This window comes from Styela clava, chromosome 10 (assembly GCF_964204865.1).
Source record: "Styela clava chromosome 10, kaStyClav1.hap1.2, whole genome shotgun sequence".
NCBI lineage: Eukaryota > Metazoa > Chordata > Ascidiacea > Stolidobranchia > Styelidae > Styela > Styela clava.
This window is the reverse complement of record NC_135259.1, coordinates 17,209,781-17,222,443: the sequence shown is the minus strand read 5'-3', so window position 1 is coordinate 17,222,443 and position 12,663 is coordinate 17,209,781. Positions and strand designations below refer to the sequence as shown.

General features: G+C 35.0%; 1 protein-coding gene across 1 annotated transcript in view; it reads right to left on the bottom strand.

Annotated features, from left to right (window-relative positions):
• The window catches only part of LOC120338400 (inactive tyrosine-protein kinase transmembrane receptor ROR1-like), a 36,899-nt gene that overhangs the window by 7,085 nt on the left and 17,151 nt on the right, over positions 1-12,663 (bottom strand). Inside the window, exons 5-12 of the mRNA XM_039406386.2 lie at positions 10,999-11,180; positions 4,386-4,425; positions 4,169-4,308; positions 3,795-4,021; positions 3,486-3,686; positions 3,245-3,365; positions 2,615-2,805; positions 2,329-2,454 (exon numbers count right to left, since the gene is read on the bottom strand). Of these exons, the coding sequence (XP_039262320.2) occupies positions 2,329-2,454; positions 2,615-2,805; positions 3,245-3,365; positions 3,486-3,686; positions 3,795-4,021; positions 4,169-4,308; positions 4,386-4,425; positions 10,999-11,180 (1,228 nt within the window). The remainder of the gene's footprint in view (positions 1-2,328; positions 2,455-2,614; positions 2,806-3,244; positions 3,366-3,485; positions 3,687-3,794; positions 4,022-4,168; positions 4,309-4,385; positions 4,426-10,998; positions 11,181-12,663) is intronic.

Below are 12,663 nucleotides of genomic sequence, written 5' to 3'. Positions count from 1 at the left end.
AAGCTCGATTAAAAAACCACACAGCTACCCAAAGTATAATAAGAAAACCGAATGTCAATCAACACGAGGCATGAAATCCGTGATTGAATTTTTACATCGGGTTTGACACAATCGCTGAAAAGAATCAAAAGGAAGCATGCCAATCATCACAAATAATATTTTTTTGAATAGTGTTTCGGGTGACCACCAGAGTACATGAATAAACGTTATCAATAAACGTGAAGTAGATCGAATCATGTATCGCTGGTATACACATCACCAGTCTCTTGTTTCTGGGACAATAACATGATTTGGTTGATGAAAGTAATAACAGTAATAATCATATACCACAGTACAGAAGTTTAGTAATCATTGACCTGTTTCAAATTGGTCCATACTTCATAATTCGTAATTTCAAATGCATTCCACTGCCTCAAGTTGTTTTTAACGAAGTAAGGCGTGACACAGACCCGTGGAATTTGATTAAATATCCTTTTTTTGTTTCAACACATTATAACAAAGGCTATTTTCATACCTTTCGTAAGTACCTCGCGTAAATTTCTAAAATATTGCGTCGATACAGAAAAATGTATAATACTTGTTTTACATGTTATAAAGCTGGTTGACACGCCGACAAATGTAGCATAACCTTTTACCACAGGTCGCAACGCTTTGGGCGTACCTGCTACTTCTTTATTCAAGATAGCAGGATTGATAAGTAGTGTGGCGTGAACATTGGAAAAATTGAAAATTTAATATTCAAAATTTCGATAGGACTATTGGTGCTTTTAACCACTGTGGGCTTTTACCAACTACTGATTAGGTAACTCAGATTTAACTTCATGCATTCGACATAGTGCTTTAGTTTAGTTTAGACAGCTCGCAATTAGCAAACTATACAAATAATATCTGAGGGAACCTTTTTTTCATTTCTTTAATTCAAGATATATTGTTTTGGTGCATACATTTTAAATAAAGTATTAAACGGTCACGTCACATACTATCCAAAACAAACATAACACAGGAAAGCGATTAGGTAAATTTGGTATCTATAAATACACTGCATAATGTATAACTTGCGAACGACCCAGACATTTACAAATTACCCAATTGCTCCAAGGCTATTTGGAAAATTGCCGCCATGTCTGCCTATCACCGATTTTACACAACATTGAACAAACTATCAAGTTCTCTAAATGAATGAATTTATTCGGGATATCAAGGTTACAAGAAAAGTAAAAAATATAATAAAACGAAAAGGAAATGAAACAATAAAAACAAAATTATTAAAAGAAGAATAAAATATTACAAAGGTAAGCACAAAAGGCAAAGTAATCAATTCAAGCACAAAGAGGCCATAGAATGTGATAAATATGAAGTAGGATATTACCATGTCGGGGGAATGTGATTTGACCGCAGATAGGCAATCCTAGCCAAGGTTGCTACACAGATCGGATTTCAGTTACGACGACAAACGGTGACGAACTGTGCTGATTTATTGGCATTTTTGGAAGACTTGAATTTATGAAACAACTTCTAACGTAACAATTCGGCCAAATATCTTGGCTGTGCCATTCAAAATACCGGTACTATTTATTGTGCCGCATGGGCTGGCGATCTTAATCTTTTTTCACGCAAGAACCGAAAAATGTTGCTAATCGTTGCCAATTTCCGGTAGAAAATGATAATCCACGAGTCAATTTTGTATGAGCGAGGTCGAAAGCATCTCGGGATCATTGTAAAGAACATGCAAATTATCTGATATTTCACAGTTATTGAAATTGATTCATTTGTCAAAGTATAACTTAAGACATTGATGAAACTAATACAAAACATGCTACTAATATAACGATGTATAACGCAGTATGTGGTAATTTTATCCAGTACAGATTCCCCAAGTGGTAATAAAATAAATCATATATAGTTCAAGTTAGGTAGGATTCGCGCACAATTTAATGCATCAATTGGCAGTTTAGCTCAATGATGGCTAGTCGCATGCCAAAGCGGTAAATGGTTTGACAGTCCACAGTTCATTTTAAGGCAGAATGGCCGCAATTGGTTTTCGTCTTTCATTCATCATCACAGTGAATATCTTCGGTTTGAAGTAGTTTAGCAGCAATTCATCAATCTGCAGACCAGCCATTTTAGTTTGTAGGATATGCGAAGGCTGAGAACATTTTCAGATTGTATCGCACCTATACATAACATTGATACTACGGAACGCGCGGAACTTTATCGCAAAGTCCATTTTAGAGTCTTTGGTATATTAGCGCCGATCAGCATGCCAGTTAGTACAAGTTAGATCCAGTTGAAACCAGATTTAGTCGGAATAATCTCGGTTCTACTTACTGGAAAGTTTGAGTTGAAGTTCATGTTTTGTGCGAGCTGAGCTTTGTAGACTTTTCCAAATTGTCCGTCTCCGAGATCCATCGTAAAGTGTAGAGATTGCGGGTTTAGATGAGGAACTTTAGTCAACTGTAAACAGATAGGTAGAAGGTTTAACCCAAATGTCGACGAACTTGGAGTCAAAGATGACTACATTATTATATTTAAATCCTCTCGTTGTTTACGTAAGATAACCAAATTAAATACAGTCCAGGGCTTTATTATGACACAATAGTGTAATAAAACTTACATTTTTTGTAGTTGCAAGTGAGAGTTCGACTCCTGGCATCGTAGAATTTTTAACTTGCTTTCCTGGGATGCCCTTTGACCTTTTGTTACGACAACAGAAATAGAAAACAGCGCCAATGCAGGCGATCAACAACGGGATGGCGACGCTTGGGATGAGTATAGTGATGAGTTCAGAACCAGACGATGGGATAGCTGTATAAAAATAATACATCATTTATTACGTTGTGTCTTATGCATATACTGCAGGGGCGGGCGAGGTTTTTACCAGGGGCTAACGAATTGTCCCCACCTGGACTGGCGGGCCATGTAACGTGTCCTATAAAGTTACATTATATGAACAATAATTACAGTATTACAAAAGTGGAAAACAATGAGCCTCTTGCCATGACAATTCGCAATTTCAACAAATTTCTTGAGCTATTTTTCAGCTTAAACAGCAAAATTTTGTTTTATTTCGGATGTGTCAGCAGCAGACGGGGTAGATTGAATTACCCAACGTGCCAGATTTGGCCCGCGGGCCGTAGTTTGCCATGCCAGATATAAATTGTCGTAGCTATATCTCTAATACTTTGTAAGGCTTTGTTGTATGAAACTTCGATTCAAAAATATCAAGTGAGATTATATAACTTACCGCATTTACTGATATCGCATAGTTCTCTTGTTTTTCTGGCTTCGTCAATGAAACACCAGGGCTGTTGTTCAAGGTGCCCAGGATTTCTGCAGAAGTTGTGTCCTCCAGAGAGTTCGGTATGCTACAGAAATAAGTGAATTATTAGCACAAGAATATTGGGGAATATTGCTATTTCTAAAAACGAGTAAAATATTTAAATTAAATTAGTCAGATAAAATCACGAATCCGGTTATTTTATTACCTTTTGCACTAAATCCAAAGGCCAAGATTTACAGGTGATTCCAGAAATTGTTTTCCGTTGGACTCCTTTGTATTCATAACCGGTACCGTTGTAGCATGTGTGTTGCTTTTCAACAACTGATTTCAGTCCGACTTTCATGCATTCAGAACCTCTTGCTGTGGTCGGTGGGAGTTGGGAGCAGTTTGCTGTGGCCGCGATTTGCTGTAATAGACGAAAAGATGTTTAAATCGATGCTTATTTTTTAATTAACATACGCCCAGTACATGAAGCATTTGTTCATTAATGAAAGGTTTTTGGTTTGTACCCTACCTCCATGAAAACATCGTCGTCGGGGTTCTTAAATTCATTTTTACAGACGTCATTCATAAGCAATTCACAATCTTCTCGGCAGAGTTTGGTCGCTTTTTCCTCTGCAGTTTGTTTCCCCCTGATCGCTCTCAAAACTTCATCTCCGTTATCGCAAACAGGGAAGACAAAATAACAAAGAGCAGGTATAGCATGTCGTTGGCATGTCTGGGATACGAGATCAGGATCGGCTGAAAGAAACGGAATCATTAAATTACTTGCTGATACACATTGGTTAATAAGTTTCTAAATGCACCACGGTATTAAAATTACGTTGAATTTAACTTGAAGATTTTTATCCGACATTCCGACAAAACTAAATTTACAAGGGTACTCACCTATTCTACTCAGTGCCAAAGACATTGATTTCTCCATATCTATTTGATTCTGGTACGGGTCAATATAAACGTGTCTTCCAGCAAGGAAAGTAGCGCATGCAAGTCCTTGATATGGTTCGCATTTACCAGCAGGAATAATTCTGTGAAAAATGCAAATTGGTAAGCTAAAACATCGTACAAGTTGTTAAATTGACAAAATATACAAAATAATACTTACGGTTCGATTGTCTCGTCTTTGCCAGGTGGTGGTGGTCTGACTGTTAAAACAAACGACATTGATTAAATGTTGTGACCCTGTCAATCTAACATTCAAATTAGCTTCAAGTGCGTCAGAAAGTCTTCAAAAGAATCGTTATTCGTAAATATTATGATGATAAATCCGGATAATACCGGATAATACTGGCCGAAAAAACAGCTTATGCCCACCAATCAAGTCATGAACTTTGGAGACCTTGGTGACACTTAATTGTATTGACCATAATCCATTCAAATCAATATGGTAACAGCGAAAACTGAGAGAACTTTTTTGATCTGAAGACTTTGGAACAAAACACAAAACACAGATTACACAAATTTGTAATCAAATAAAGACTTAGGGATTTAAATTTTAATGCGAGTAAATCAAACCATTACAGAAATATAGACTATTTATTAAACCGCAATGTTGTCATCGCCAATTTTATAAAAAGTGAGAAATTCCAGTAACTGGATACAAAAATTAAATTGTATAGACATTATGACACAACTGATAAGGGAGGCACCAATACCGGATTAAATTTTCTGTTTGTTTTGTACGGATTAGTAGCGGAGTCCGGAAAACGCGATCTCGTACCGGAGTTTGTTTATTTGTTATTAGTGACAACAGCCTGGCAATCTATCAAGAGTGTTTTGAGTCACTCAACACGACCATCGGAATTTGTGATAATTATTCAATTGACGAAGTTTAAGAAAAGTATTATTAAAGTATATTTCAGGCTTGATATGGTTGTCTCTCGAATATGCAATTCGCTGAAACTATGCCAGTCTCTTAGTACGATTTCTATTATTAGCCAAGTTCGCAATAAAAATAACTTTGTTTCCGAAGACAAAAAGATTAATTTCAGCTTAGTAGGTGGTTAGAATTATGCAGAACCAAGTTTTACATTATCATATAACGCGTGTCGCGGATATCCGATTCCAATGACGTCATGGTTCAAGGAAAGGTGAAAACTTTAAACCATGGCAACGCAGAGGGTAAATGAGATGCATTTACCACATCTGGACATTCTCAAAGGAGATCTGGGTTATGACAATTCAATGAAATTTTAATTTAAATGGTTCTGGTAGTCGGGCTTCTCTAGAGTTTTGATGCGGAAATGGGGGATATTGTTTATCAGATTTGTGTGGTCTTCAAACCGTTAAGACATAAGCACCCTATAATTTTCACATAACAAATGAGAATGTGGCGTGCGCCAAACTGTGATTTTTTTGGATTTTTTCCGTCTTTAATTCCGCTTGTTCGAGAGCGCAAATTTTTCGCAGTGAACTGCAACATTTTTGTTAACTTGTACTAATTAGAAAAGTAAACTCCATCCCCTAAATTTTTGTTTGTAATAAGGCAAGTGTACAAAATGTTGAAGAGTTTGAAGTGGCTGCCGGTGGGTTATGATAAGGAATACCTAACTCGTCCCACAACAGTGAAACCTTGTCAACACTGAGTCTGTGCTTATCAGTATCGGTAGTCTATAAGACGACGAAAGCTTCCAGTAGGTTGTCTCTCAACTGTCGAAGTTGAAAAAGGATTTTCGAGTGTGCCATAATAAATTACCCAGAACATTGAGAGTTAGTTGACATATATATTAGCTTATCTCAACCGGTATTTGTACAAAGAATATGGTACCATATGACAGAGGGTACATCAACCTTACATGATGCTGTTAGAAAACTACACCTAAACATATTCAAGGTTATTTATGCGATAGAATTCCTCCAAATGATCGCATTGAATTTTTAAACTTGGATGCAGGAAAAACTGCCAATCAGATCCAATCATTGTCCATAACTAGGAATTGAAATTAGAATAAAGTTCATTAAATTTATTTCAATGCGATTTTACAGTATCGCATTGAAATTCATACTTTATTATACGGTAATTCCGTTGTTATCATAAAATTGATGAATTTCATGTCATATTTTAAGTGCTCCAATAATGGATGAAGAGGTGAAGTAGCGTTACCATAATACCCTATTGAGAAGGCATTGGATACATTCCATGAATACCTGTTTAATTATTCGATACCACATTTGTACAAGAAACAAATACTTATTCTAGGGTTACCATTCTAATATAATAGATGTTTAGGAAAAGTTGTTAAATGAAAGCTGAGCAGAACTTGAATGTATTCAGTGTTAAGGGTAATAGAGTATTCTGTACTGAACTGCAAGTCCTTTCTTCCTACTCCGTATCCGTCAGTTGCACAAAGCTGCTTGAAAGAGATGGTATCGTAAATATAATATGGAGATTGGACCATTCTTATTTATCTTGTCATTGTATATATTATTTGAAAGGCTATAATGAAAATATTCATAATCAAATTTCTAATTCATATTCTAATATTTAATATAATGCCAAAGCGTAATCTACTACAAACATTTATCTAAGAAAATCTCCCAAGTTATTGAGATAATTTAGCCGGGTTGCATTCATCCAGAACCCCTCAAAACGAATTCCGTGTCGAGAGCTGTCACGCCTAACTTACATCAGGAAAGGGGACTAATTTTACTTGATTCCTCTCACGCAAGCAACGTAAAATAAGCTGAACTGCATCCACGGGTTACAGAGCAATTCATATTACAAGCTAAGGTTGAAAACAGAATTTTATATTTCTGTTTCTAAAATCAGTATCAAAAGTTCAACAACTAAAATTCTTTTGCCCTATAGTGATCTTTAAATGTATACCAATTTTGTGTGTTTAACCCATGATATTTAAAACGGCCGGAGCAATTGTTTTGCAGGAAATTAAAAATTCTGTAATAATAAAACGTAGTTATATACGGAACATTAATTTTGGTTTGTCTCGACCGCTACTAGTCGCTACTGAGGTCCAAAAACAATACCCCATTTTTCTCCTTAGGGCACAAACACCTGCTTCGACGTCATAGATGTTTGTGTGCAGTAACACTAATAGTCCAAATCCTTATCTGGTCGCCAACAGATCTTCTCAAGTTTTGGGCAATTAAATGAATTCCTTATTTTGTTTATCCGGTGAGGATATATTATAATCCCACAATGAAATCGAAACGGGGTAGAAATTGTTTGTGTCGAATGCGATTTTGTTTTGGATACGGAAGAAAGGAATATTACAATGAGAAAGTGTGTGATTTCATTTGAGAAAGTGATCGCCAACTTATAAACTCTTTCACTCAGTTGAGGTTTTAATAATTCCTAAATTTAAATATTGAAATGTCATCTTGCAAATCTAACTAAACATAAAATCAAACACAATTTTATTAATTATTAGAAAAATATTATTGAAATGCAATTCGATTACTTTATTTTCTACTTATTTTGATATAAAGGTAAATCTCTGTTGAATTTACATATTACTCGAAAGTGTATTACAAGGCCAATTTGATCCCGTCAAAAAAAAGAGTTTGTTATTTAAACTTGACTTTTGACCATGACGATAGATCCATCCTAAGAGAATCATTTAAGTTTTGAGAAAGTAACTGTTTTTATTGAAAACTGTCAGAAATCGTATACTGTGTTGTGTAGTGTAATTGACCACGAAAGTTTGAAAGATTTGATTGAATTATTTTCTGAGGCGTAATGACATTATGATTACATTATAACCCCAGCGGTCAAAATCACTTAGGTCATTAAATATAGATTTAAAGCCGGATCTCTAATCGAACTCTTGACTGAGAAATAATTTCATATGTGAATTAACCACATATCTCATTAGAGGTATTACGGCAAGGCAATAAATGTATTTTCCAATCGAAAAGACATTTCTATCTCTTACGAATTTAATGGTTTTGTAAAAAAAAAACGATAAATAAACTTATTCTACTAGTTCAGTACGGAAGTTGAATTAGTTTTGAAATTATGACCTTAAATTTAAAGTATTGAATAATCGACCACCCACGTTGGCTGCAGATTGGGTCTGGTTCTAGGTAAAACGATCCGGTTTGAGTTTCAAACATGGTTACCAAGTAAAAGAAACTGTTGTTACGACCCCGTAAAACACGTAAACTCTGATTCTGCATTCAAGAAAGAAATGTGGGACAAAGCTATGGATTATGTTGCATTACTTGGCAAAAATTGTGAAGTAAAAATATGCCCTCACGTAAAAGTTGTATTGTACCATATAGTTGGCATATATTTGTATATGGCATGATATAACCTGGGTAATTATAATAAGTATAAGGCCAGTGAAATTGCACAACAAGCGTCAAAGGAGATTTTTATAATTTAAAATTCTTTGCGTGTTAGCTGGTTGTAAACAGACTTATAATTTGGGGAAAGCTTGAAAGGCTGAACTACGTCATTTCATGGGTAATTTACTAAACGAGCTTTTTGACTAGCGGCTATTTTATGTTTTAGAGGTGCAAAAGTACTTAAATAACAAGTATTCTGACGAATAACATTTTTCATGTTTGGTGAGCATGGTACAATTAGTACATTTATAAATATTTCAAACTTGGCGATTTTTGCATCGACGTTTTCGTTAGTATTTTGAATCATCGTAGTTGTTATTTTTGAAATAAATTCGAGTGGCGCGGGGAAATTTTTATTCAGTTGTAGTAACACTTAAGTTGCTACCGTTTAGAATGAATCATAAGCTTGTCATACTTTGAGTTGAACAAACAGAAAAGGATCGTTTCATAATGTGGGTCGCATGAATAAATGTCTGAAGTAAGATATATTTGAGGGCGTGGATGATTGTTTAAATTTGCGTCAAAAGGGTATGTATGTAGTACAAGGGTGGCGGCGAAATACATATGTCGGTAAATCCCAAATAAATTGGGGGTAAATGGACGTTTTTAATCTTAATGGTTAACACAATTAAGTAACTTTACTGTACGTGAGAAGTTTCAGACATCTAGCAAACAGTGTAAATCAACGATTTCTCATCTTAACTTTTCAACGTACTTCACTATCAAGTAAACACATGTTAGTACATAGGACTTTATTAAAAACTCCTATAGCTTCTTATGTACCGCTTTGGTAGTATATCACATTGAAAGATCAAACGTTATCGCCTAGTAACATTAACTACTTCACATATTTTTGTTGACATTATTAACGATGCAGACACTTTACATCCAAAAGTTTAATGAAGTCAAAAACTCTTCTTTCTGATCTAGTGTGTTTCGCTTTTAAAAGCGAAAAGCGCACGTCAGTTAGATTTGTCACACACATTAGTTAAATTTGTTACACCCACTTCGACGAAATTGTTTAAACCACGTCGGCCCGGTATTAGAAAGAAAATTTTTGATGATGGATTAATAATTTGTTCATACATGTCGTGATGAATAATATTTTCTATCAAAAAAAGTCAACTCAACCAAAACCTTAAGCAGAAATAATAGATTTGAGATGGATAACAGGTCTAAAATAGTTTTTCTGTCGGAACAAGTCAACTGGAATATGTCAAAGTTTTCTGGGAATTCTTATCCTATGCAGTTAATACTCTGAAAACATAATGCTTAATAGTATGGTATGGCATTAGCGGTCTGTTTGGTCTTTTGTGTTGTGTCATGCAATGTTTTGGTCAAACGGAAATGCCTCAAAGTTGACCAAAGGTCGTATGTTAACTAGTTTATCTTGTGCCCTTTAACCCAATCCGGTGTGAATGGGGTCCAACCCCTAATTTATTGATACATGAAAAGATATGTAAATCTCTGTTTTGACACAAAGGCGCAAGATTAGCTTCCAACCGGTCTTTAAAGTTTGGACAAATCTGACAGATGTTGAAAATATGACAACAATGTGATGGCCATATCTTGTTATTAAGGTATATCAACTCTCAATAGTAGATTCCAATTTGTCGGAAATTGAATTTTAAATTTCATCATTTCCAAATGAGTTAACATTAAGGTTTCGTTTCTGATATGTACGTGATTATGATAGCGTTCGCACACCGCAAACGTTCCACAATAATGCATTTATATGTCTTCAGAAAACCGCATTATACCACTATGCCGGATACTTGTTGCAATGGTGTAATTATTCAACATTAACATTATAACACGTCAGAGTTATTATTAGGGTGCCGACTTTCTCACGATGTAGACATATGTGTTATGAATTGCTTTTTAGTAAATTTCTTTCAAATGCCGTCGACATGATATTGAAAAATTGTCCGCGGATCAGACAACGTCAACCAAGAGTACTTTTTGCTTACATGACATGTTGCATAAACACTTATAATACTGTCAAGTTTTGCAATTGTATATTTAGAAAACAAACCAAACCATTTTAAAATTGGATTATTCCGAAAAAAGTTCCCTTACTTTTACCTAACTTGAAAGTCGGTTCATTACATTGTTAAGTTTTGAATTAAATTAATTTGATCGCTTCTACATTAGATTGATGTTAATTTGAAATGGAGAATTTACTATACTTAACTTATGACTGATGAGGTAATTTGTGATCGCATACCAAATGTGTATACTGTAAATGCAAGCTTCTAGTTTGCTATCTTCTATCAAGTGTACAAATACACTTGATAGACTCGAGTTGTTATTCAAGTACGGAATAAATGAGCACAGAATAATGAAAGGTTATAAGAAAACATCAAAAAATTGGCGATTTTGAAAAGCAAAAAAGATATATTCAAACTTACTGAAGCTGACGGACAAATGAGCTTGAGTTGCGACTCTCCTGAATCCGTTAGATGATTCGCATCTGTAGAGACCAGAGTCAGCAGTGAAAACATCGCTTATTTGGAGACGTGATATTCCAGATTTCTGACGGATTGAAATTCTTGGGTCGTCTGAGGGGTCAATGACAGTATTACCCTTGTACCTGACATTGAATATAAAGTTTCATATTGAGATTAAGAATATGACGTCAGCTGCTGAAGCTTGTATTATTCTATATTATCTAGCTCTATTCCAAAAAATGAACCCATTAGAGAGAAACGAGGTTCACACTTGTGGGTATTAGCATTTTATCGCGGGATTTACGGCTGCCACATTGATCGGATTTTAAACCAAAAATTGACCCACAAGGGTCTGAAAATTCATTAATTGCCCTATTCTCTCCCTCGTAATTCAGAAATCACTAAAAATAAGTTTGTTTATTATTTGTTTTATGTAATTACAAAATACGAAATTGCCGGAATGCACATAGAGCTCACTGATGAATGCATATTACACAATTATACTTCCATATGCTTAACACTACACGAAGGTTAAACTCGATAAATGTGCAGATACTCTTTCACAAATTGGATGGAATTTATCCGCTAAAAGGGCCAATAAATGAGATAAAAGTGTTCTAAGTTTACATATATTAACTGCTCCATTGGTCTGAATACGATAATCCGATACATAAAGCTGATTAGGAAATTAAATTTATCTTCCAAAAAATCGCACCATATTTACTTTCTGTAAAATTTGCAAGTTCTTTAAGTTCAATACTGTAACTTGAACAAGGATAAATGGATTACGAACAAATTTGTTAGAAGGTTTAACACGGGGATCAATTTATTAGAACTTGTTGAAGCAATTGTGTTATGGTGTAATAAGTATGCTTTTGTTACTGGTTAAATTAACCGCATATTATCTTGGTCTAATTGGCTATACGATCGCTTGAATTTGCGAAAATACTCTGTAGAAAATTGCAGTATGGGCAGTTACGTTTTATAAAGTCAACTGGTGCGGGCGCGGGAATTGGCACGATGCTATCCATGTTTGCAGCAATATTATTTCTGCATCTCAAGACCATCATGTTTTTATTAATAATACAATAACAAAATAGTGACATAAAACGGGTTGTAATGACTGGTTGTTCCTCACTAATTAACTATGTTTTTTTCATTTAAATTTTAAGTAGCGAACAAAAACTACAGTTGTGGATTGTGGTAGAAACGTGGATTGTGGTAGAAACGAATAAGTTAATTCACCAACTAAAAAAATCCAGGCACTAATTTTAGGGAGATATTACAATAGAAATGAAACTGGTGGTAAATCGTGTCGTGTTTTTGTATCACGATAAGAAATTGAGCAATTATATGGCGACGACAGGGTGCAATTAAAATCATCTACATATTTTGCGCGATATATTATTGTTACAACAAGCGAACCTGAAGTTTAAAAAAGTTGGATTTTGCCCAGCAATAAATTGGCACCGCATTGGTGGCCTTTACAGTAAATAAAGCTGGTGAAGTTAATACATGTTGGCATGTTAGACCAACTGTCCGGAAATATAAATACAAACAAGACATGCGCAAAGTTTTTGAATGACCTTCGACCCATGACTTGGTAGAGAAATTTCAAACCGGAAG